The sequence below is a fragment of the Poeciliopsis prolifica genome, unplaced genomic scaffold (genome assembly GCF_027474105.1).
Source record: "Poeciliopsis prolifica strain line A6 unplaced genomic scaffold, Auburn_PproV2 SCAFFOLD052, whole genome shotgun sequence".
In the NCBI taxonomy this organism is placed as follows: domain Eukaryota; kingdom Metazoa; phylum Chordata; class Actinopteri; order Cyprinodontiformes; family Poeciliidae; genus Poeciliopsis; species Poeciliopsis prolifica.
The window spans coordinates 2,360,001-2,386,965 of NW_026562427.1; the positions used below are offsets into that span (position 1 = coordinate 2,360,001).

General features: G+C 40.1%; 2 protein-coding genes across 2 annotated transcripts in view; both read left to right on the forward strand.

The window, feature by feature from the left end:
* nup42 (nucleoporin 42) overlaps positions 1–2,541 on the forward strand; it is a 3,916-nt gene extending 1,375 nt beyond the window's left edge. Inside the window, exons 5-7 of the mRNA XM_055058787.1 lie at positions 23–109; positions 236–338; positions 782–2,541. Coding sequence (XP_054914762.1) covers positions 23–109; positions 236–338; positions 782–1,248 — 657 coding nt within the window. The 3' untranslated portion in view covers positions 1,249–2,541. The remainder of the gene's footprint in view (positions 1–22; positions 110–235; positions 339–781) is intronic.
* Positions 2,542–6,228: 3,687 nt separating this feature from the next.
* The window catches only part of rims3 (regulating synaptic membrane exocytosis 3), a 40,222-nt gene continuing 19,485 nt past the window's right edge, over positions 6,229–26,965 (forward strand). The window contains exons 1-2 of the mRNA XM_055058791.1: positions 6,229–6,429; positions 24,153–24,476. Of these exons, the coding sequence (XP_054914766.1) occupies positions 24,212–24,476 (265 nt within the window). The 5' untranslated portion in view covers positions 6,229–6,429; positions 24,153–24,211. The remainder of the gene's footprint in view (positions 6,430–24,152; positions 24,477–26,965) is intronic.

Sequence of the window (26,965 nt, forward strand, 5' to 3'; positions counted from 1 at the left end):
GCTTTTTGGGGTTTTTTTTTAGCAAAATGGTGTGAACCAGCTGCTCAGTCAGTGGAAAAGCAGAGTCCAGGAGCTGAAGATTATGAGTCCGTCCACACGTCTGGCACTGGTAAGACACAGATATACACACAAATACGGTCAATGTCAGAAAGTTTTCATCCGTCCACTTGAGAAACATTTTGAAGGTTCGGTGAGCAGGTTTCGATGATGCCATGTTTTTTTTTTTTGCACACAGCTCGCCGAGTTAAAAGGAACAGCTCCGCAGTCGTCTTCGAGTGGCTTCGGTTCAACAACGACGACAGGGTTTGGATCCTCCACATCCAGCTTTGGCAGCAAAGGTCAATAAGTATTACTGTATGGCAATGGCTCGACTGTTACAATAGGAAACACATTTGGAAACACTGCAAGCTGAATAATAGTGTTTATATTGAGATTTTATGTACCAACAGCAATTAGAACATATGAGTGTGTAAGTGGAAAGAAAAGGATATACGGTTTCTGAAATGTTGGCATTTTTTTCCTAATTTTTCTGTGCAAAATAACTCAAGCTTAGCCCAATGAAATGGATATTAATATTTGAGACACAGATTCTCAATACTTTGATAACAATAAGCTGTGCTATAAAATAAGAGCAACAAATGTTCACCATTAGCTTGTTTAATGAACAGTAGAAGTTCCTATTTGTCCCTCTTAAACCAATTATCTTCCAACCAATTAAATTCATTCTCCATATAATGTTATAATATAATGTTTGCTAATTCTGATCATTCCGACCACGCAGGCTTCGGTGCACCAGCCCAGTCCGTCAACTTCGGTTTCCCAGCTCTGAGTTCTGGATTTGGCTCTTCTTCTACATCTTCGCCTTCAACTGGGTTTGGCAGCCTTGTAACAGCTCCAACGCAACCTCCGTCTGGGTTCGGCTCTTCCTCCGTGCCCTCTGCTTCGACCTTCTCATTCGCCGCCCCGAGCGCAGACAAGCCGCCGCCAGCGGCCTCTTCGGTGTTCGGATCGGCCCCTGGGTTCACCTTCTCCTCCACGACAGCAACCCCCACCATGGGAGGGTTTGGGAGTGCCTTCGGGGGGGCGGCAGCCTCACTTGGAGCCGGAGTGGTGGGAGAGGCCCCAGACGGTTTGTTCTCACCCGAGAGCAAACTCTCTCAGGAAGAACTGAATCAGTTTAAAGCCAAAAGGTTCACTTTGGGACAGATTCCACTAAAACCGCCACCTGCAAACATGCTAGTGGTCTGACTCTGTGGAAAAAGCTAATGGTTGTGTATCGATTCAGTCCAAGCAAAGAAGATTTTTCACTAATATTTAGATGCACAGCAAAAAATATGCACAGATTTCCACTTGGGACTCACTATGAATGACATCTTTTGCACCATAAAATGCTGACTTCAGATTTTTAAATGTGGCTGATTTTATTTTTATTTTTTAAATTTTTTTGTAGAACATCCTGTTTGTTATGGCAAATATTTATCTGTGAATGATGAGGAACAGCAATTACAACAAATCATTGACGATCAATTGCACTTCTATATAGGTCACAGCAATCTGCATTAACTGGCGTCAGTCATAAGAGGGCGCCATGATAAAAGCTCGAGTGTTTCTCGCTCTCTGCCTTCGCGTCCCTGGTGACCATCTGGTTTAATACGAGCAGTCGCTTTCAGATTGTGTAATTTTTGCCCAATGTTAAAACAATAAATGACGATCAGTGAGTGCAAAGCGGTTCGCCCACAGCTTTCTGTTCTGCACCACCACAGGGGAGAACACAGATAAGCGACGCGTGAATACAGCCTGAGTTTATTAGACGCCGAGCACCAGCGGGACGACAAGGGGAGTAATACAGAGCACAGCAATAAGCAGTTTTACTACAGAGGCCACCGCGCTGCTGACTGGTGCATATTTTCAGCTGAGGAAGACCTCGTCGTGTTGTCAGCAGAGATGCGAAAGGGAGCCGAGTGAAGCGTCTGCCGTGTCAAAAGGTAGATGAGGCTAAAGCAATTAGAAGCATCTCTGCAAATAGTTGCAGAACATGAAGCGCAAGCAAACAGAGTGCCGTTTTCTCTCCCACCTCTCAGACTGTCAGCGGTCTCCTTCTGCCAGCAGATAATGCATAAATAATTCAACAGATTAGAAAGGGGCTATCTCATGAAAAAGGCACTCTCATTTCACTGGAACTCATTTAATTTGCAGCTCCATCAAATTGCCAGTCTGCCCGCCCGTGTTGAGGGGTGACGTGTGTGTGTGTGTGTGTGTGTGTGTGTGTGTGTGTGTGTGTGTGTGTGTGTGTGTGTGTGTACAAGTGGAGAGCAGATCAGAGCTGTATGTTACAGTGAATAAGTGAATAAGGTCACGGGTGTTTGCATACAAACACTCACACACGCAGCCAGATGTGGTTTATTTTTCCTCCTTTTGTTGCCCCTCCGCAGCAGCCTTCACGTTTATTTGCACACCTGGTAAATGATGTATAAAAAGCATGAAAATAATCTGTCATCTTTTGTTGCAGTGGCATCATCTCACAATAAATGTCTTGTTTAATTTGAGTACGGGTTTGTTTCAGCGGGACAGAGTCCGAAATTAGTTGTTTTGTTAAAATTGTGCCTGGTGCTACTTTACTTCTTTAAACAGAAAAGTAAAAATGGCCCCATTTCTCTCTGCTACACTTCAAAATTTAAAACACAAAAATCCATGCCATTCAAGTGAGCCAGATGCCTTTTGAGTCTTCTTTAGAACAATTTCCTCCATTAACAATGATTCCCCTGACGTTTAAAGCTTTTAAAACAGACATATTTTTTTTTGTCTGCGCTTGTATTAATTTAATTAAAATGATAATTTAGTACTCACCAATCTCAATACATCAGCATATGAGAACATTTTGGAAAAGTGTGATATTCTCAACTTTGTGGGACCTATTTGCTGATGGCTCTTTGTGTTGCAAGGTCAGTGAGGACACGGACGAGGAAGTTTCCTGATCCTCAACCTGACAGACAGCCACACACATTGTGTGTCCGTCATTGTCTGATCTTAGAAATGTTGTTCTGGAAGAATAGCAAAAACAAATGTCGGGTCAACATCAAATCAAACCCTATAGATTAGGAAAGAGATATCGCTCTGTGAAAACAGAGGAGCAAACGCTTACTTCAATATCATACTCCCTACAGCAGATCACAGCCTCTTCCTCTACCTACTGTGTATGTGCTTCATCTCTAAATGTTCGCTGTTACTCATCCAGTGTGACGACTGAACCAGCTGAATGAAGATGAAACCACTGGAGGCCTCCCCCCCTCTGGCATGCAAACCAAATGATTTGGACGCAGAGCTCGCCTTGTCGATGTTCGTTGGAAGCTGATCCCGGTTGAACCTTCTTGCCTTCACAGCACAGAACAAGGGTTACTAATTGGAACAATGAATCCCGTGATGAAATTGATTGGGTTCAGCCGGGGCAGTTTGTCTACGGGAAACAGTTGCATTGATTCCCGGCGCTGTGATTCATGCCGGTTTGAGCGGCCTCCCTCATGGGTGACTGAGCGGCACATAATTCACCTGCAGACGTTGGATTAGAGGAGTCTGTGCAACGCGTGCTAAGGATGTGGTTACTGGATCACCTTTCCTCAACGGATTCTCGTCATCTGGACTATTGTAACACCTATGAGCAACTCTTATGACTCTTTTTGGTCAAATTGTCTTTATTCATTGAGCACAACTTGGGGCACCGCATGGCGATTCCCGTCCTCCTTTCCCTCTCTGTCCTTCATCTTGTCAAGCTACTATTAAATAAAAGACCCTAGAACACCTTTTAAAAGATATACAAAGCATAATCTGTGATTATAGAGAAAAGCAAACAGTGGTTTTTCATGTCTTTTTCTGTCAATCAACTTTTGAGGAAAAATACCTGGCTCTCGTGCTCCATCCCTCCCAGGTACGGCGCAGTTTCTTGGGCTGGTTCAGGCAAAGTGTCTGTATGCTCGGCTGTGTCCCGGCACCAGTTGGTGTTCTCTGAGCCAGCTCTGGCCCATCAATTGTTGTCAAAATTTGTCAATGTTTTGAATATGTGGATCTGGGCCAGTTTGGACTGAGAGCTGGCACCTTCAGCTGCTTAAGGACTAACAGTGGACCAAAACGTGTTTGTTGACCTAAATTTTGGGGGGGCCATACGTTTCCAGGGCGCCTGACTCCGTGTTTGGGTTGGCTTTGACGCCGTCTTCTTCTCATGGTGTCAAGAGCTGCCGCTTTCTTCTTCTCACCTGACTCTGCTCGTCTTCAGCCATTTTGAATTCTGTGAGATGTCCTGCACATGTACACAGATCCACTGATTTTCACATACATTTTCACTTTGCCGTTACAAACCATAATGTATTTGACTTGGATTTTGCTAGAGACCAACAGCACTGTGAAAGTGAGAATCAGAAGGAAAAGTACGCATGCAGCCCGAGTTATGATGCACTTATACAAAATCCAGTTCCACTAACGTACAGTTTGTCAACATGTGACAACATGTGTAACAGTTTTCACAAGTGAAATTAAAGTAGATTTTTATCCATTTCTTAAACTGTGAAAATACAAAATTTTGCCAATTTTTTTTGTATAGATTCTAGTGTAAATATCAGTACAATTGAAATAAAAATAAAACTAGCATACAAATAAGTTTTCAGTAAGATATTTTAAGTAAATAATTCCTTAATATTGATTTAAAATGTAAGAAAAAAATACTTTGTTGAACTGGTAGATTTTTTTCACTTATACCAAAATATTTTCCCATAATATAAGTGAAAAAAAAATGCCAGTGGAACTGTTTCTTAACCATGTGTCTGGATGCTCAGTTGTTACAGACATGGCCTATAAAGACTTGATCAAAAAAAGAAATAGGATGTTTAAAATTCTGGGGCTGGAAGGTGACAAAAATGTGCAAAGGCTCAGTATGCGTCAATGTTTCTGCAAAGCTCTCCACATCCGCTTCGACTCCCTTGGAACAGTCCGCAAGGTTTCTTGTTCCAAGGTTTATTCAGAAGGGATGTTCAGTCATTAAATCAATGCGTTTTGGATTATTTTCTCTTCAAGTTAGAGATCATGGAGTACCTCTCTTCCTCTCAGTGCATGCCAGCCAGTCTTGATCTGTGCAGCTTTGTCCAAATCTGCTTTTTTTCATATGACCTGTAAAAATGCTGTGCAAAAGAAATACAAACATGGTGCTGAGAAGAAGGCGGACTTCAAAAAAATAAGTTTTTAAGCATCTCTTAATGGATTTGCCAACATTCCTGATGTGAAATACCTTGTATACACGCCTCTAGTGATATTTGCATTTAGTCACGTAAAGATTTAATTTGAACAAAATCACAACGGCACAAGTAGTGGCACAAACAGCAATTATTTGAAGAGGAACTTCAATGAATTTTCCACACCTTTCAAATATATACATAAACATTTTTTGGATCAAGTTTTCTGATTAGTGTGGCTTGCTGGTATTATGTTTCATGAGAAGGTTTATGTTTTGAATTGCTAATGATATTCAAAAACTTGCAGAATTTTTTTTTTTTTTTGCTTTAATCAGATAAGTCCAAAACATTTTTTTGTTTTTAGCAACTTGTAAGATACTATGTGTTGAAACTTGATGGTGGCGGAGTCATGCTGAGGGAATGTTTTCCTTCAGTCATTAAATCAATAATTTCACAAACTGTATTAACTCCTCGCTTTTGAAATCGGTTGTCCCGTCGCATAATAAAATGACAAGAAAAGATTTGTCCATGTCCTGTTTTTAATCTGTTAAAATAAAATGCATACACAAATGAAATTCAAAAACTGTGACAATGATACAATAAAACAGGACAAAACTTCCTGGTGTAGCTATAATAATGTAAAATGGTCACATCTTGACTGTATTGACTGCACCGGTAAATGCAGCAACGATGCATTTTAACATGCTGCTGAACCAACGTTGTGTTGTGACCATGTTTACATCAGTATTTAAAGCTGAAAAGGTGTAGCTCCATGTCAAGAGACATGGTGGTGTAGTTTAAAGTGAATTGAGCAAACGTGTTATTTTTTATTTTTCCTTTTTCAAAAAAAACAAAACAAACAAAAAATCCTTATTTAGTTATTTGCAGTTCCCAAAGACGGCCCCATGTGGTCGCTGTTTGTCCAAAACACTTCCAGGCAGCTTCACTGCAACGCATCCCTCTCCCTCCCCCTTCCTGTCCGCTCTGCTCTCCTCCCAGCTCCGCTCCGCTCAGCTCAGCAGTGCGTCCCTCACCTCCTCGGATTCCGTGTGACCAGCAGCCCTGAGCGGACAGCAGCCGCCCCGTCCCGCAAACCAGCACAGCCACCATAAAACCCGAACGATGACATTCTTACAGCAGCGACAGGGGCTGACATTTATTTGACAACTTCCTTTCCCACACCTTGCCTCCGCCGATCCTTTGCTGTTAAGTGGTGAGTCCCTTTTAAAATCTGCAGAATCTTTTTTTTTTTTTTTTTTTTTTTTTCTTGAAGTGACATTCTGCTATACAATCATTTGGGTTTGCTTTCATTAAACGTACTGTCTTGTCATCTTCCTTCTACTGTTGCATGCACCTTTTGTCATTCGGCCACGCAAACTGCTTGAAGGGGTTATTATAGTCACACAGTCATACCAGACGGAGATGATTGGATTATGCACATTATTAAAGCTGCAGCAGAGATAGCGGTGGTGTTTTATTTACTTTCAACAGAATGCTGCCCTGATGCATGTGGAGCTGCTGATTTGATAAGCAGGGGTCTTGCTTAAGGTCAGTCATGCCCCCTCTGGTTCTCAGGAGATGCCCTGCATATGGGGTGTGGGGGTGGGGGTGGGGGGTCAGAGGGAGAGGTCAAAGTCATAAATCCACCTCAGGAAGGATAAATCACTCAAGCATCGCCGCTTCTTGTTGTTTAATGCATGTGACTCTCGGTGTGACAGGTGGGTGGGGGAGGGCGAGAGCCAGCACATTTTAAAGATGCTTCTGCAAGCATTCAGCCCCGGGCCAAGAGCATGCACGCTGAGGTGTGAGGTAGTATCAGATGGTGGCATACACACACACACCTACACACCCCCACACACACCCACACACACACACACGGCGGACTGGCTCGTAAAACGTACTTCATTCCCCGGGAGCACAAAACAGACCCCTTACGAATGAAAATCTGAAAAGTGCGCCCTGCGTGTTATTGTATGCTTGTCGGAATCTCCTGTCTCATTGTTACAATAACGCAGGTCGCAGCGCTGGCGCTCTTTTCGGAAAACAGCCTTTGAAGGACAATTTCCAGTTCGGACTTGTGTCTGGTGCAGGTTTCTCTTGAGGTTGGCCAGAACATTCGTCACATCAACTTTATAAAAGCTTCCCTGGCCCTTCTGTAGAAAAGCGTCTCATCTGGCAAGTTTTGCAGTGCAGATGGTGTTTTCTGGATGACCCACTGTGTTCATTTGTGATCACACGTATGGAGTTTTTGCCTCTTGGCCATAAATTCTAGCTTTTGTCTTATCTGATTAATTCTTCCATATTTATTATTTATATCATCCTTATAATCTGTGTTATTCATTTTAATAATGGTCACCAAAGACAACTTGAAATAATGAGTTTGAATTGGAGTTGCGGTTCTGAAACTAAAGTGATGCCACCAGAGTTTATAACCCAATCTTTAAAGAATCTGTATTCCATCTTAAATATTTAACTCCTTATTTGGCTGGTAAAAGCGTTTTAGGTGTTGAAACGGATCTGAACTAACTAGACATGGACTTTATTATCATTCAGCTGCATTTTAAAATGTACGTTTCAAGCAAAATTTTGTTGCAGGCCTCCAATGATAAAAACAAACAAATAAATGCAAATTGATAATAAGCAGCAACAAAATAAGTATATCTGAGACAGACTGGCAACCTGTCCAGGGTGAGACCCGCCTCTCGACCAAGACGTTCACTGGAATCTTAAGGCAGGAGAGCATTGAAATCATTGCTCTAAAAATTTGAACCCAATTTCACCATTTTGGATTTTCGTTATTTTTGTAACCTACAGACAATAAGACCTGAATACTGTTGAAAGAAGTTCAAAGTTAATTGCACTAATGTGGCTGTTTCGGTTAGTAATTAGGTGATTTATGAGGACTACTGTTGGATGGGACTTTCTTTCATTTGTGTCTGAGCAAAGTTGGGAGGCAAAATGGAAATTTTTACATTTTCATTTCTAAAAACCTTTCCAAAAATGTGTATGACATAGAGATACCTTCTCAAGACACTCATGAACGTCAGCGCTAAGGTTGTAGTGATCTGGGTAAGAATCAAGAGATTGGAAATAAATACCAGGCCTCTTAGACACTGATGCCATGCGTGATTGTTTCTCTCCGAAGCGTGTAAAGCAAGCAAATGGTAAGTGCTTCGACTGTCATGAAAAGAGCGTCGCACGTTTAAAGTGGAATATGAATAATTACTCGTGACTCACTCTTGATCTGCTGAGTAATCCAGTGAGACACAATAGAGGCTTACTTTTCTACCTCATAGTGCAGGCGCCGAGCTGAAACAGGCCGCAACATTTCACACGCATTCCTGCGCATTTGGTCTGAACATTTTAAGTGGAGTTTAGATTCACCGGAGTGAACTGTTTGTTAGGCGTCGCGTGCGTTTTGAGGCCGAGTTGCGGTTGGGGGACGGAGCTCGATGCGTCGCATCCTATCAGATAATGTGGCTTCTCAAAAGGCCAGGCCGTGCACTCTCTCATCCGCCATCAAAACATGCATGCAGCAGGCAAACTCTTCAAAAAAAAAAAAAAAACAAAGAAAAGAAAAAGCAGTTGGAAAGGTTAGCACACTCTCATTCAGTCATATTACTCTTAAATGCAGTGGCACATCTGACCGCTCTTCACATCCGTTTCTGGTCCTCGTGCTCTTTGAAATGAAAATCAAATGAAAACAAATCGAGGGGCTGAGCGGACACTTATCATAATAACAGAGCCTCTGCTCGTGTACCTGCTTGCATCTCAATGCGCGTGTTGTTGCACAGCGTGCTGCTGCGTGCACCGTTGGACCATCTGTAAGGCATAATTTGCTGGCTCAGGGGACGTGTGTCATCGCAGAGTGCGGCCGTGATTGGTGGTCGGTTGGTGCTGCTTCGAACTGGATGGGGGTTTTTTAATGACTCGCCGTGAGATTGCTTCTCCTGCTCAGACTAAAACCGTTTTAACATAAATGAGGGGGACTGTGAAATCTGTTAGAGAATATGGCAATGATCGCAGTTTTAAACATAGGCGGTAGTCGTCTCACAATCTACCATCCAGCACCCTGAATACTTTTAGGAAACATGGCCTGCAGCAGCCTCAATAAGATTAAAAATAAAAAAAATGAAACAACTGTTTATTACCATCTGTAGCAATTCCTATAAAATAAATTAAACTGATTTTTTAAAATGTGTATGAAGGAGCGTTGCTAAAATATCCATCTCCTTGTTTATTCAACAGAGAATGTGGGTCCTTACTGTATATCGCCGAGAGGCAGCCATTTTCAAATCGGTTCGTCTTTGTGAGAACTGGGTTTGAAATCTTAAAGAAAAAAGAGACGTCAATAAAATAAAGTGAAATAACATTTGTTTCCCCCTTTTTAGCCTTCCTATTAACTGCTCAAAGTCTCGCTCTCGATCCTTTGAGTTTTCTTCACACAATAACAACGTCCACATTGAAGAGTGTTCCGGTACCTGTTAGTTTCCAGTCACTTCTCAGGCAAAGATTGACTTCTAATTTAATATTACCGATTTGTCCCTGTCAAATAAAGACCCTTTCTCTCTCTCTTTTTTTATACCTTAACACAAATTGTCTGTTTAAAAATAAAATCTTTATGCAATAAGCCCTGAGAGGACAATCTGACACTAAATGTCAAATTGAATTATATAATTCTGCATCTTTCATGTTTCCTATTGTCTTGCTGTCATTGAATATTATAGGACTGATGTACATTTCATCATAATCTGACCATCTAGACATACAGTAATGACAAACCATGTTCCTGTGAACACACTCCTCGACTTGTTATCAATTTCCCCTCAGCTGTGATGAGACCAGTGCTGCCAGGGCTTTGGCTACTTTGAGATGATTGCACGCCAGATTTCCTGTTATTGTGGCATGTGCAAAGATAATTACTTCTCGGGGACATTTACAATGAATAATTTGGGGAAAAATCATTTAGAAAGAAAAACATTAACAAGAGACTGAGTGGAGTGCAACGCCTAAGATGAGACATATAGTAGCCTCCAAAAGATGAAGATGAAAGTGAGCGGCAGCGAAGCCGAATAAATAGATCGGAGTGTTGCCTGATTGGCTTGGGAGATCCATTTATCCTCCGCATATTTTCCATAGATAAAACCAAACATTTCAGCTTTAAATACATAAGGATACACTGGTGCTGAACACAGAACCAAAAGATTTCTCAAGCAGCAAGTTTCCACAAGAAAAGTTTACTTTGCATTAAATGTCAGAGAAAAAAAAGCATCTGTTTGCCTTTTGATGCAGTTAAAAATAGATTGTTTCAAATTGAAAATAATTATTAAGCATAGCAAGTCCATATGTAGAGTATAATTTGTTTATTCTTTTTAAATCAAAGCAATATGGTCATGTTAGTCATATTTGTTGAAATGTTTCACATGTTTCTGTGAAGCTTTGGTATTTTCACCAAGGTTATAATATCATGAGAATTTCATACTGGCCCACGCCTCACCAGTTATGGAGCCGGGCCCCTTTTGAGCCTAATTGGCCAAGACTGCTGACCGACTGTTTCCATTTTGGTTATATCTGATTCCCTGCTGGTCAAATTTACATGCTTTGGTTCCCCGGGTGATTGGTGTCGTGCGTACAGTGACACGGGAGGTAAGAATGGGCCAGGAGGATACAAGTTTCATAATTTGTTCTGTCTTCTCGATCATTAACGAAGCATCGGGTGGATTTGTTTCAAGCAAATCAACAATTCAAAGACGACATATTGCCAACCAGGATTCCTCCTCATCATTCATTTGCTTTTCTAGACTTGCGTTTCCAAACTTCTCTCTCCTTTTATCCCATTTTCTAAAGAAATACAAAATTCACAATGGATCCTGCAAAAAAACAAAAACAAAAAACAAAAAAAAAAAAAAAAAAAGAAAGGGAGGAAAAATGGGGGGAAAGAAACAAAGGAAAAAGTGCACAATACAGAAACAACCGAATGGAATTAAGAAGGAAAAAGACTAGAGGGACGTCAGGAGGAAGCGGAGAAGAAAGTAGTGAAGGAACCAAGAATGAAGCTAAGAAAACAATCAGAAGTGTTTTTTTTTCTATTCTCCAGGATTACTGAGCAGCATAATCCTGGTTAAAATATAAACTAGTTTTTGTGTAAAGCAGGACTCTCTTTGCACCAGACTCTGTCGTCACCCACGCATCAACGCGTACTGCCTGGCGGACGGGCGGGGGAACTGTGCGAGAGCGTCGGGGGTGTCGAGCGGACGGCGGTGCTGGGACCTTCGCGGTCGCCAATGGGCCTGAGCGGCGCTGAGCTGCCAGGGTCGTTGGAGGCTGCTTGCTGCTTTAATATTGATTTGTAATTCAAAATTCAACGTATTTGGGATGCCATTTTTACATTGGTTAAGTCTTACAGTACCAATACAAATAATGGTTGATGAAAACTAAAACAGACAGCTCTGACTCTTAAGAGCTGCGAATCGACTGTAGGACTCAGTAACACTGGACGTTATTGGTTAAAAGATGGTATTAGAAGGTCTGTAAGTAAAAGAAGTGACATGAAAAAAAGGATACGCTTTAAAAGGAGTGCGGTAGAAAGCCTCCAAAAGAAGTCTTTTGAGAGAAGAGATAAATATGCATCTTTTTCTCTGGATTCCTGCAGGGTTCTGAAGAATTTCGCTCGACCGGGAGAATAGACACTTTAAGTGGGGCGAGATCCTCTTTCGATCCAGGTTTACAAGAGCCGGCCAACAGTATCCCAGTAGGGGTGGAGTGATGGTGGAGTGAGAGGTAGGGGGTTACAGAGAGAGGGATGTCACTGACCACATTAGTCACCAAAGAAAGCAGACCATGAGTTAGGAAAGCTCCCAGTCTCATCCATCATGCCCCTCTTAACCCACTTTTCTTCCAGCCAAGCCGCTCTGACTTTTTGTCTATTTTCTGCTGGCCCTTCACCATCATCTCCCCTCCCCCTTCGCTGCTGACGGAGGAACTTTGCTATCCTACTTTTCACGGCACAAGACGAAACAGAAATCGCCCTGTAGTGCTGCGCAGATTGCAGGTTGAAGCCGAGCAGACATTTATCATGCGGTGGAGGACATCCATCAACGAGCCGCTTTATGAGTAAACACAGTAATTAAAGGGAGTTTGTTTAGCTAGTCGTTGTGAGGTAAAGCAAAATATAATCATGGTGATGTGGAGAAAGGGACCTCATAAGCGTCGGAGTCTTCGGTTGTATTTTATGAGCGGTCTCACGTCTCCAAAAGGCCACTGGCTCAGTTCCTGGTAACAGGGCATAGCTGACTTACTGCTGCAATGAAAACATGACATGCTCAGCTTTGGTCGGATTAGCCTGGAAAATGGGAGAAACTTGGGAGAAGTGGGTGAACATTTCTAGGAATACGACGCAGTGATTTCAGGCTTGTCACTGCTACAAGGAAACATTTTTCCAGAAAGCAACGCGGCCATCAATGATTGGATAAACACGGGCGCTTTTATGAAGCATGTTATGTAGCCACAAGGCAGACGCCAGTGTCAAAGTTTAACGTTGCAAAAGGATACATGAATAAATACAAGAAGAAATACTAGTTTAAAAGGAAACTGCTACAATTGCTACAAAAATAATTAACAGTGGTTCTGATTTTCTTCTGGTAGAAATGCACAGTTGGAGCATTTTCTCTTATAGTAGCAATTAGCTTGATTAGCATTGCCAATGAGTGATACACTTCCAAAATGCCGTGAGTATTCCCAAACACTACATGTTTGGTTGACATGTAGTTTTTGGGCATTTGTCCATTGCTAAAAAACACAGACCACCTTCATGATGTGCACAGACATTTTCCCGTTGGACTTCCGCCTCTGGTCTTTTACTGACAATGTCGCAGACCAGCGCACACCTTGGATGCTTTTAACAGCTTAAGTTAGATCAGAAGATTTTTAAATGCAGATTTGCAGCATAGATTACTGAGAATTTTCCAAATTTGTGTGTTCTTACGGTGAGAAGATGAAAAACCTTAAAAAGGGTTCCTACGATACCAATAAATATGTTAATACCTATAAATGCAACGTCTAGTCAAAGAGTGGACAATATAAGAATGTCTTGGTCATACAAAGCACTTTGTTTATCTAAACATAAATACCTTTTTATATTTCTTATTGTGTAAATACTATTAATCGGTTAAAAGATTTCAATAGAAGTGCATTTGTATACATTTCTTATGGAGTAAATATTACTGGTTAAATAAATTTCTTTTAATGCGTCTTGAGTTTTTAAGTCAGTTGTTTAAAAATCCTAAAGAACACATGTCAATGTAGATGTGAAAATGTTTATTTTGCACATTAGAGACTTAAGACTTAATTTGAAAGTGACTTGTAAACATCTTCGTCAACGCACGGAAATAGAGCTGCGCCGAGAGGCGTCTCTGGGTGCCAACTCACAGAAGATGCTCGGCAGCCAGCTGCCTCAGGTGAGGGTTGTCGCGATTGAATTAATACAGACACTTTTTGATGGCTGTCATACAGCACCAGCGTTTTTTTTTTTTTTTTTTTCCCATTTCACCCCAAGTCTCACACACACCCATCGAGCTCCCAGCATTTTTTTTCTTGTTATTGAAGTTTTTATTGTTTTTCAGAACATATTCTGACAGCCGCGACCGTCCCCACCTGCACCACGGTGTTTCGACATATTAGGCATCACTGTTTGATACCCTGATAAGCAGAGTCTTGGTGACATAGGTATCCCCACACCTATCCACTTTCCAATGTGTTGTAATTCTGCTTTTAGAATGAGGAAATGCATTTACGTTCCCATATCGCATGTATAAAAGTTCCTGATCCCGTTTTACATTTCCAGCATAGGTTATTGGCGAGCAGGCCCTTTCTATGGAGTCTGGATGGGATGAAATAAAATCTATGTACTACCTTATAGTGTGTAAATTTCTTTAATATATTTAATATAAAATGTGAATACCTTATATTTAATTTTACTTGAGCCCATCAATTCCTGTATTGGATTATTTTTACGTATAAAATTGTCTTTTATAGTACAGTCTCTAATTTGTAGATATTTCCAGAAATGATCTTTTTTTGTATAATATTTCAGCATGACATTTGAAAAAGACATAAAACCCCCGTCTGTATACAAATCATCCACAATACGTATTCCCCTCACAAGCCACTGTTCCTAGTAAACGGTTTCTCTTCCAATATAGATGGATGAAATAAACCACAGTGAAGAGTACAACTGTTTTAAATGTGACATCCCACATATTTTATGCATCTCTTTCCATACTAATTTAGAATGTGCTAATATTGGACTAGTGGGAAGTGGTTGTCTTTTATCCATTTTACCATAGGAAAGGATATCTATTGATCTGAAATGGTTCACTAATTCTTCTTCAATATTCATCCAAATCATCCAAAGCCCCATTATTCAAATGAATTGAATAATGGGGCTATCACCATTTTTATTACATTCACCTTTCCCCATGAAGAGAGCTTCAATTTTGCCCATTTATTAAGATAAGTTTTTATTTTCTGAAGAAGCGGTTCTATATTCAGCAGCATTATTTCCTCTAGATTTGAATAAAGTCGTACACCCAGATATTTCATACCCGAGGAGACACACTTAAAGTTAAATTGTGTAATATCATTTGAGTGACATGTTTGGGACATGGGCATGCACTCAGATTTGCTCCAGTTGATCTTGTATCCTGAAAATGTTTAATATGATTCAACACACTGTAATGGAGCTTGGAACAGAGACAATTGGATCTGCTGTAACAACTAAGACGTCATCTGCATACATAAGCAACTTGTGCTTTTTTCCAACTGCATGTATTCCTTTAATTCTTGTGTTGACTCTTATCGCTACTGCTAATGGTTCCACAACCGGTGTGAAAAGCAATTGGGACAAGGCACAGCCTTGCTGTTTTTGGTTTATAATATAATATTTCCACCCATTTTCTCGGAATGTCTTCCTTTCTCCCTTCCAAGTGAAGAGGAGCGCCATTGGGAATAGTAGTCGGTGTTTCACGTCCATTTCCCAGAGGCGTTTCTTTACAGTGTTGAAAGCTCTTCCTTTCTCCACGAGCTCCTTTGACAGGTCCTCAAAGAAAGATCATTTGCAGCCTTCCCAAACATGTCTCAAACATTAGGATGTCATGTGATGGAGCACATTGTTCTTAAACCGTGGTTTTTAAATCTGCATGTCTATCCTGAAATTAGAAATTGGGCGGTGTATTCCGTTGTTTACCGTCTTTCAACGATTCTATTAGAATTCTGAACAACCTCAGACGGGTCGATTTGACCTGTAAACGCCACTAATTGGGGAAAATCTAAACATTCGCTTCCTTGTCACAGACGATTTGATGTGATTCGGGCTGTTTATGGGAAAGCAAAGTGTGACAGATCATATTTATGCGCGCTGTCATGAAGCGATGCAGAGGGAGCGACTCAGCGACTTACCTTATTAAAGATTTTATTGGATAAAAAAAAAATTTGACAGGGCAGGCGGGGGACGTGCTTCTTATCGACTCCTTTGTATGTTCCTTTCACAGGTCCGCTCTGTTTCGGTTTGTAGAAACTGGATGTTAGCGGAGATCCAGTTGGACTTTTCTCCCATTCTGAGCGGAATTAAATCTGTTTCTTAGATAAATATTTTGGAGGAGACTTGGATGTTAATTCAGGTCCATCGGCCAAGGCATCAACGCCCTCTGTCATCCGATATCTTGGCTCTGTCTCCTGCCGCTCTGGCACGTATTATTCATTACAGCATGTGTGTATTTGCACCACTCTGGGTTTCTCAGTGTGGGATTTTGTGCAGGATCCACTTGGCTCCTGGTTTTCCCGCAACCTGGCACTCTGACTCTGTGTGTGTGTTTGTGTGTGTAACTGTAAACCCATCCTTCTGCCTTCTCGCCTTATAGAGCCCTTACGATCAGAGAGATACACCAGCCACTCACTCACTCACACACACGCACACACATCACCAGGCCAAGCACAAAGGCAGCAGGCGCCGGACCGAATGGCACAGCCGGGGGACGTTTCCATGGTAGCCTTAACAGGAAGTGCATTACACCTCCTGCGTGCCCTGCTGATGTGTTTTTTAGAGGATTTTCTTTCTGTGCATCTTAAACAGTTTGTCACATTTACATATTCTTGATGTTAAAGCTTAATGCCAGTTATTGCATTGAGTGTCTCGCTCTGATTCAACGCCAGTAATTAAGAGATTCATTCAGCCGGGAGATCTTTTATTAAATTCTGAGCAAGCTGTTTGTGGTTACAAACATCAATAGTACAAGACTTTTGGATCGACTGGAACTGAAGTGGTCGGTGACTTTTAATTGATATCAGATGACCAATCGAACTTCCTTTAGTGATTATACTGCATTTGATCTGCTACCCTTTACTCTTTTCTGTGCCGTCACAGAGAACGCAGCTTGAACTTTCCCAAAGAAATTCAATGCACATAAGAAGACTGAAATGACAAGACGGTGAGAACTACAGTGCCTCCTTAACAATTATATCAATTACAGCGTCGCAGGTTAATTAAACGTCCAGCATTGGCAGAGCGGTTTGTGAAACAGAGCGATCTCAGAGTGATATTTAATGGATCAGTCAGCCTCTTGTAACTACAAGGCTGCGGTGCTTTGACAGCCCTTATAAAAGGACAAATATTAGAGAGGAAATTATCACAAGATGAAATCAGTGCGCTTTCACTTACTCTTGTATTGACTGTAAAGAAGAGCGCACTAGTCCCTCTAGTGGACTCTTTTGATTGTTGCGCCAACGCACCCCTCTTCCAGACAAAGGACCCAACTACATTCCTTGCACACTCCAAACCAAATTAAATTAATGCAGATAAACAAAACAATTAGATCTAATATTAACAAGATCAAATGAGTATTATACCCTGCAACACATTAATGTAGTTTTTTTTTTTTTTTTTTTACAGTGTTGTCAGATGTTGGTTTCAGTTTTGAGCAGTGATGATGTTGTTGGAGTCTTATGTGATGGACCAACACAAATTTATGGAAAATGATAGAAAGTTGAGATTGTTTCTTCACAAATGAGAATCTAAAAAAAGGTGGTATTCATTTGCATCAGCCTCTGTAAGGAAACACTTTGCAGAGCTACATTGTGTTGTAATTAAAGCAACTCTTCTGGGATGTGTTTCTTTATCATTCTTATTTTTGAATGGCAAAGAACGAGCTGTAGACTTTGACTGGGACATTCTAATACATGCGTGTGCTTTATTCTAAAACCGTTTCATTGCAGCTCCAACTGTGGATTGGCATATATTGTACCTATCATCGTTTTTCATAAAAAAACTTCCTGTCATTGGAATTTAGATTTTTTTTTCTTGTCTCAATAAATTTCAGTTTATAAAGTTAAACAAAAAACTGACAGTATTGTGGGAAATTATAATTTTACCATTTTTTTCCCTTATTGATTGAAAGAGTGTCAATAAAAATCAGAACATTTGAAAAGAGCATTAAATGTAGTTACTGTGTTCAGTTTTAGTGACATAAATCGCAATTCTTTAAGTAAGTAAAAATAACTCTAAAAGCCAATCGCAGACATACAGTTACCTAAAAACAAAGTAATAAATAGTATTTTTCTTGTATTTTTTTTTGTAAATGTCACAATAGTAAAACAAAACATCACGCTAAAATTCAAAGTTAATTTCCCGCAGTTCTAACTGCATATTTTGGTTCATTCTTGAGCGTCTCCTTTTTGTTTTGACTCTTGCACCATATCACAACGATTCTTCCAGAATGAATCCTTATTAGCTCACCCATATTTCTTTTGACCCTGATCCGGTTCTCTGAGACCACTAACGAAATTCATGCCCACAGCATGATGATGCCCTCACCATGTACCATATGTCTGATGTCTCCTGCTCTGGTTAAAGCTCTCCCTGCCCATTCTCTCGGCTCTGGTGGACGCCGTTATTTTGACCGATTTGTACTTTGCTTTCTGTTCTTTAACAAATCTCTAAAAGCTTGAGGGCCAAATCTAGCCTGTTGGAACATTTTATGTGTCCCTCGAGAGCACAGGTGTCAAACTCCAATCCTTAAGAGACACTGTCCTGCAGTTTTTAGATGTGCCGCAGGTACAAAACACTGGAATGAAATGGCTTATTTTCCTCCTTCTTGTTCTCCAGAATCTTAATGATCTAATTATTCTATTCAGGTGTGATGCAGCAGAGGCACATCTAAAAGTTGCATGACACCGGCCCTTGGAGACTGGAGTTTGACACCCATGATCTAGATCTTATAGGGCCACACAAATAGAACTTTGAAGATAAGAGTTGTTTGCTTAAATATTTTATCAGTCAAATTTAAACAGTTTTTATCTGGATACTGCCAAACTACATAAACGACAAAATATGTTCAATTTTATTTAACTTTAAGAAGTAGTAATCAAATCCAGAGAACGCAGTTTATTTTTATTTCAACCGTTTGTTAACAGGCAGATTTATCTATCAATCCATAAACTGGCCCCTTAAAAGCCTGATTCCTCTCAGGCCTTCACAGAAAAGCTGTCTGCATCCTGAGATTAAATTACACAAAGATGGGCTCTGATGTACTAATTAGGCGGCACTGGATAAAATTTAGGGGTGTTACAGTAAAGGGGGGCTCACTACAGATGGATGAAACGCTTCAGATTTTTAGTTGTGCAATGCAGCTGCACAGCCCTGAGTCTGTTAATGGAGGAATTTTACTTTTAGACCACTTCAACCTGAATATATGTATGTTTTGAACATATAACCCTAATGTTTTGGACAGAGGTAACATAATATAAGCTGTAAAAATAGTGACATTTTTATATTTTCAAGTAAGGATAAAGGTTAGGCATATGAATAGTGGATAGTGGATGTTGAGAGAAGCACTGGGAGTTGAGCTGTTTGCTGACAGAGGGAGAAATAGACGAGCTCTTGGATGAGAAGCTAAAAAGCAGAGACGTTTGATGAGGGTGGCCTGTCTGGCGCGGGAATGAAGATGGATGGGTGGCGGATCCGGTCTGCCCTGCAGGTCCAGCATAAAGTCGGGTGCATGTTGGCATGTGCTGTCGGGGCCACTGTGTTGATGATGGCGAGATCAGAGGGTTTTCTTCTGCGCTTCTGCATGAATATGGAATGAATTAATGAAAAAAAAAGTTTCCTCTTAAACTGATGCAGCAACTGCATGCCCCACTTTAGCAGGAAGCTTTTTGTTGCTTAATTCATGAGGTGTGGAGTTAACATAGCACTCAACTCTGTATGTAAAAAAAATACAGGGCTCAAAAAGCAATTTAAATATGAAAGCTGTGCTTGTAGAGTCAAGAGAACAGATCTGCAGAAACTCTTTATCGCCACATAATTGCAATTTTTAAAGAGTAGCCAAACCAGAAAGTAATGTGCTGTAAAAAAAATATGATTTTGCTTTTTTGTTCAACATAAATATTTCAGATTGACAAAGAAAACCTGAAAGCAAGATGCAAATTTTAAATTAATGTTTCAGTTATGTAAGTAAAATTTCTCTCCAGAAAACCCACCTGAACAAATAATCAAAATCATTTAGATATTCAGAATTTATATATATACACTTATAAGTAAAAAAATAAGAGACATCTGGAAAATAGTATATAAATTATCTTATTTTACTTTTCATAAATATATGTTTGAGTAAAATTAACATTGTTCTTTTATTCTATGAACTACAGACAACATGCATCTGAAATTGCAAGCAAAGATTTAGTATTTATTTTCAGAAAATCAGAAATGGTCAAAATAAAGAAAAAAGATGCACTGCTTTCAGACCTGAATTTAATGCAAAGATCATTTAGTAACAACAATTCTAATGTTTTAACTCAAGAAGAGGATTTGGTGGAATAACCATCAAGGTTTCAGTTTAAGCTACAATTTGTTAGCCAGAGCCATATAGTCAGCATGTCATATTGTTCTTAGTCTCCTGCTCTTGCCTCCAGCCCTGTGTTTCCCACAGATCTGGCCACTGCTTCCTGCAGTATCTCTCTCCCCGTCCATTTATTATCATGCATGTCCTCCTACCACGTTTCTCTCCTCCTGTTATTCTTCTCCCTTCACTCGTTTTTTCTTTCTCCCCCTCCCCATCCCGTCCTCCAGCTCTTCTCCGAAACCCAAATTATTCCATGTACTGTATCCTTTTGGAGCCCTCTCTATTCCTCTCATTTGTTTATTTTTCTCCCCTTGCTTTGCTCGCTGTGTGTTCAAAAGCAGAGACCCCCCCCCACCCAGGCAGCCAAAGAACAGCACGCGTTAGCTACAACAAGGAAAAAAGGAGAGATTTAGGGCTAGCATGCTTACCTAAATTTACACTTTAAAATCCTCACATTCTTCTTCCTGATTATGAATTTTATTAATAAAAGAAACAATAAAAATGTCAAAATGCTTCTTGAGCTTTTTCTAAAGAAGACAATTACTCCTCTGTTGCACCCATTTCAGGTATTCTGTAAACAGTAATGGCACCGCTGTGACAATCATGGTCAGCAGGGCTGAGGAGGTGATTTAAGGAGACACTTGAAATGCATCACATTTGCATTTTGGGTCTCTCTGCCAGAGATTTAAAAGTAAAATCACCACACCGTATGCACAATTTGCATTATTTATGATTTTCATTTTGTGTTGATGCCTTGTAAGTCTCTCTCTCTCTCTCTTTTTTTTAAGTTTGTTGTATTTCTGCACACACCTCTCCATCACTGACTGGGTGAGCAAAAAAAAAAACAACAAAAAAACCCCCAAAAACAAACAAAAAAACCCGAATGTTTTTCCAAACTTCCAAAAAGTCTGGAAATGAGAATATCACATGTCCTTCTTTTTTGGCCACAGACATTTGATAGATTACCACGAAGTAGTGTTCTGACACTCAAAGCACTCGGGTAATGAATCCTGCAGATGTTGGCGCGGGCCGCAGACTTTTCTTTCAGCGCCACCGTGAGGGTTTACAGTTATTGCTTTTAGTGAGGCTCTTGAAAGGCTATCGCATTTAAATATACAGAATTAAATTGGCTCACGCCGAATGTGATTGTTGTAGAATCAGCAGAGACTATTTTGACTTGTGATAAAAAATTAAGTTGAAAAATGTGGACAAACACCACGTTTTATTTAAGAGGATTTGTTCAGCTGGCGGAAAATATCCAGTGTTAAGCAATAATATGCTACAACAAACATTTATGTGTTTTTTTTATTATTATTTTTTTTATATTGATCAGTAGACTTTTTGTCCTTTTTATTTTTCCTTGTGAAAAATAAAAAAAACACGTTTTATAGAGCTCTCCATATGTTTTATGGCATTTCTCTGTAACAATCTTCAAAATTAGAAGAACAAGGGCACATGCCATTTAAGTATGACAAACGTGTTAATCTTCCTGTCTTTTAATGGTCAAAAGAGAGCAGCTGAACGCCTGGATTTCTCCACATGTACAGCCATCCAGCGGATGGATGAAGAGGTTGGAATAGTGACAAAAAAAGGCCAGCCAGAGACATAAGCTTATATTTTCACATACAGAAGAAAATACATTAAAAATCTCCAAAGCTCAGTACCTGAGCAGATTTCAAAATGTCATTTTTTTTTGCAAGAAAAGTCAAATATTAACTTATTTTAAGGATGATTGCACAAATTTACCAGAGGGTTCAATATTTGTGGATCTAGTATAAGTTCAAGATGCATTGTTTTATCCTGTAGTTTTCTTTAAAAGACTGTAATCAGGATCTGAAAGGAAGGGCATAAATAGAGTAGTATTTAAAAAAACAAAACAAACAATTGTTAGAATTTTTCTGCTCATGGCTTTAAACATTTATGAAAATCAGCCAAAATAAGAAAATGTTCCCATTTTTATTCAGCAAACACCAAAGAGAGTACAGTTATGAACCAAAACAAAACCTCAAGGTATGGATGATGCTTTTTGTAAGAACTATGGCACATTTTTAGCAAAAAAAAAAAATACAGTTCTTTCTAGCTAACCGCTGCACATGCTGCATTTTTTCCACCTTTGTGATTACGGGCTATTGTGAATTAACTTCAGTTGATTAGGAAAATACCTAACAAACAACTTGTGGTTGCGTACCGGTCTAATTTGTGATAGCGTTTCACACTACTGAGTACTTTTAATCTGAAAAGAAGCAGAAGATATGGGGGAGGACAAGTCACTTCATAGCAAGATCATCAAAAAATTTGTAAAGAAAATATAAAGCCAATCATTAACTTATATATTTGTTTGTTTACAAAGAGTTTTGCAGACATCTTCGTTTAGTGCCCATATCTTCACGTTAGAATGCTAACATTAGCATTCAGCTACAGGTATTTGCTTGTGCCCAAGCAAAGTCTCTCAGTTCTTTTGCTCGCTCCATCCTCTTATATATTTAAGTGTGTCAGTGTGTTGAGGTAGATAAATTTTGCAAGGCTTCTATTAATAGGTTGATGAAACCCAGTGCAGCTGCTGCTACTTGGTGTTTAAAGTAACAAAGGGGAGACAAATCTGGGCTTGAGGAGCAACAATAAATTGTCATGAGGAAGACGAGCAGCAACGACGAAGAAATAATATTAAAAGGCTCACAGCGTCTACATATTTAATTTGCCCAATGGCTGTCAGTTTAGCCTAATCCCTGCGATGCTGTGGGAGAGAAAGGAAAACAGATAGCAGATGAGTTCGAAGGCAAGATAAATCAAGAAGGTTTAGCGGCATTGCTCAGAGATAAAGCGCTTTTATCACCGAAGATGTTTTAATTTCCTTTTGGGGAACACACAAGTAACCAATTATTGAACCATGATTTAATTTAGGAGAGCGATTAGACTATTAGGGTCATGGTAAAAAACAAAAAAACAAAACAAGGGTTAGACGTACAGATGCACTAATCTGAGTTTTGTAAAGCCTTCCCTGACAATAACGTTTATTATTATCTACCGTATTGAAAATATGTTTTATGACATTTCTTAGTTATTTAAGAATGCACATATTATGCAGTATTAACAGTAAGCATAAATCAGAGTTTATGTGAGTATGGATACTTTTAATTGACTAATTACTGATTTTCAAACGGCTAACAACATTTTCAAATCCAGAACACCCCATGACAGATACAAGTTGAAGGATCAAAAATTGCAAAGATCTTGGTTTGGGAAATTCATGTTCCTTTAAGTAGCTTCCTACAGCTTTTGTGCATTGTCACTTGAAAAAAGCGAACTTTTTGTTGTCTTCCCTCCTTACCAACCTCTGCACCGAAGAGTGTTATTGTTAATGTGACCTGGGAATGCTTAGGTGTCATGCTTTCACAGATTAGCTAAAAAATATATATTTTTGAGTTATTGACAGCATGTCAAACTAAAAATCATTCAATTATTATTATTTACAGGTTATCATATGCAGCAACGACAAAAAACAATATTAAAAGGCTCACTAATTTGCTCAGTGGCTGTGAGTTTAGCCTGATCTCTGCCATACTGTGAGAGTTTTATGGGAGTGGGAGTTTTGGCAGGCTTGTTTTTCTGCCCAAACAAGTCATACGAGTATCTCGAAAACTTAGATTGCATGCTGTTTCAACTATTTAAAAGTTTCACACATCTGTTAGCACACGGTCACAGTGTCCATCTGCTGTAGTGACGACTCAAGTTTACAATGTGAATGTTGTAGAGCCTGAAAAATAACATTTAAAAAGGGGGAAAAAAAACAACAAGATAAATACCATCTGACAGGGTCACCCCTGCACAGCAGGACGGCTTTGACATTTAGTGTCTGTTTGTGTTTGTAGGAGTGGCTTTTTTTTTTTTAGCAAGAAAATATCCTGCATCCATCTGTACTGTCTTCTCCTACTGACCTTTGTGTTCTTAGTTTCCCAAACTTTTGAATATCACAAAGACTCAGTCCTTCCACCTTCTGTGTCATGGCTAAACTTCTACCCTCACCTTGTCGTTGCTCCGTCTTTAGCCCTGTTCCAGCTGTCCTGTCCCCTCCCCACCCTTCGGACTCTCCGGTTCAGCGGGACCATGATGCTCAGCAGCTCTGTGGAGGTGCCCAGCCCGGGCGGGATAAGCGGCCTCGGCGGGCTGAGCGCGGCGGCACGGAACGTGGTGCGCTCCTCGAGCATCTCGGGGACCATGTACAGCCTGGAAAAGAGCCCCACCAACGGGGCTCCGGACTCGGCGTCGTTGACTGGCAACAAGAAGCGGCGCTCCAGTCTGGGCGCCAAGATGGTGGCCATTGTGGGGTTGTCACAGTGGAGCAGAAGCACACAGCAACTTAACCAGCAAGGTCAGTATACTGGTGGATTATTTTTTATAAACTAGAGGGTCTGAAGGTTATGCTGTGTGTTTTAAAGGTAAAATTTCCAATGCGCTCTATTTATCTTACTGGAATTAAGGTAGAGTTAGATATTAATCTATTCTACAGAGGTTAATCATCTGGATAAAGCAGTACAAAATACAACTTGATCATGTATCACCGTAGTTTATTTATGATATTTACATATATTATAGTAAAACTGGTGTTTCAGGAACACCCCAATAGAGGCCTAATGCACTATGAAGTGTATTTGTTGGTTCATATATCTGACTCAACAAGCTTTCTGTGGCTTTGTAAGAAACTGCAGGTCGACTGTGTGCACTGCTGTGCTCTGCTCTCTGCAGTGGGTTTGCATTGGTTGCAGTAAGGACGCATTGGGACCGTGGCTCCATGCTCTAATATGTCCCCTATAGCATGTAATTACAGATCCTGTGAAGCTGCGATAAACGTGCTTCTTGGTTTGTGCGTGTGTGGTGAAAACAAAGCCGTTTGTTCCTGCTATGTGAAGGGATAACATGTCACACAGTTGGAGAGGCTGGGCCAATACGGGGAGGGTGTCCTGTGGTGTAACATGCTGTTTTGTTTTGTTTTTTTCTTCCAATGTGTTAATAAAAAAGAAGAAGAAAAAAAAACTATTCATCTTGCGCTCCTTCCTAGTGTGTTATATTTCTGCTATGAAAACAGCGGCCAGCAACCTGAGCAGAACAGTGTGTATCTGTCTCTGCTGGTTGTCTGCAAACATTAGCAGACTAACACTCCTTTCAGACATGCACCGCTTTAGTGTTAACTAGCCAGGCTATAAATATGTCTGTGTAAAGGCTGCAGGATCCTTCAGATCAATTTCTGTTACAGTGTCATGGTATTTGTTCCAAAATGTAAAACAAATGAATAACATAAACAGGAAAGGAGGAATTATTCATCTTAATTACTGCAGCTATTATCACAGCGACATACTTGTTAGATTTTGATAGGCAAACTTTTGAAAAAAAAAAAAAAAAACACTCCATACAACCTGCAGATTAATTGATGCTGTTTGTATCCTGCTGTCAGTTTTTATATATGTGCTTCTAGAAAAAAACAAACAGAATTCCTTTTATGGTCATTTTCCTTCTTCTGTTTTTAAACACTGTGAATATTCAGAATAAAATGAACTTTCAATGGATGTTTCTCTTCATTATTCTACTGATTAAATACCCAAGTTACTGGAGCAGTGAATTGATTTATACATTAGACCATGGGTGGGCACTCCAGGTCCTCGAGGGCCAGTCTCCTGCAACTTTTAGATGTATCTTTACTTCAACACACCTGAGTCAAATAATAAGGTCATTAGCAGGACTCTGGAGAACTTGATTGCATTTAGGAGGTGATTCAGCTATTGGATTCAGGTGTGTTGGCTCAGGGAGACAACCAAGAGTTGCAGGACACCGGCCCTCGAGGACCAGGAGTGCCCACCCCTGCATTAGACAGATGTTCTGACTCAAGCTCACTCTTACTAAAAGTCTTCAAGGACATCTTTAAGTTGGGTCCTACATTTTTATGCAGACCCTCTTATGAAACATTACCACTATTTTCAAAGTGGTAATGTTTCAAAGTTTTCTCTGTGAGTGGCATGCTTGTTGCTGTCTAGATAGACATATTACCCCAATGCTGTGCCTTGTGCTTTAAATTTAATTTAATTTTCAATGTGACAAGTCAGGAAACAGATAAAGAAACAAAAAAACATTAAAGTGCCATTATAATGTCTTAAGAAAATCTTAACACCTTCTCTACCTCAATAGATTTATGATTTTGTTTATGATTTCCAAAAAGAATCCACTCTAAGCAGAACTTTACATACTGAAGAGACTGAAGAGCTGCATCCAAATCCTGCCAACTTGTATTAGTCACACTCGTTTGTACCATAAAATTTACTTCAGGTATCTCATGAAACCTTGGAATCAATTGCTCACACCTCTCTTGACACTCGGGCTATTTATTCTCTGACTCCAGCATCAAGATTATCTTTCGAAATAGCGTTCGCTTGAGTTTTTAGTACATTCCTGTATTGAGGCACATTTATATAAACCCCATAGTCCTTTATGAACAAGCTATATATTGTCTGCTTCTGAAAACGGCATTTCCCAATATAGATTCATGCACACACAGAAAGAACCCGCTCCGCTCAGGCACAGCTAACTCTTGTCTGACGCAGACAGAGCTGTCGATATTTTCACCACAGGGGCTTCCGTGTCTCTGTGTTTGTGGTGCTGAGGAGAGCACATAGGAGGGGAAAGTGTGGAAGAGGAGGCAAGGAGAAGCTAAAGGATGTAGAAAAGAGGAAGGGACATGTATCTAAATTTAGATGTTCTCAACAGAAGAACACATCAGGCCTGGAACTAAATCACAGCATCACAGCACCATTCTTCTTTCTTCTCCGTGTTGTCAACAGGTTGTTACATAAATGTCAAAAGTTATTTGAG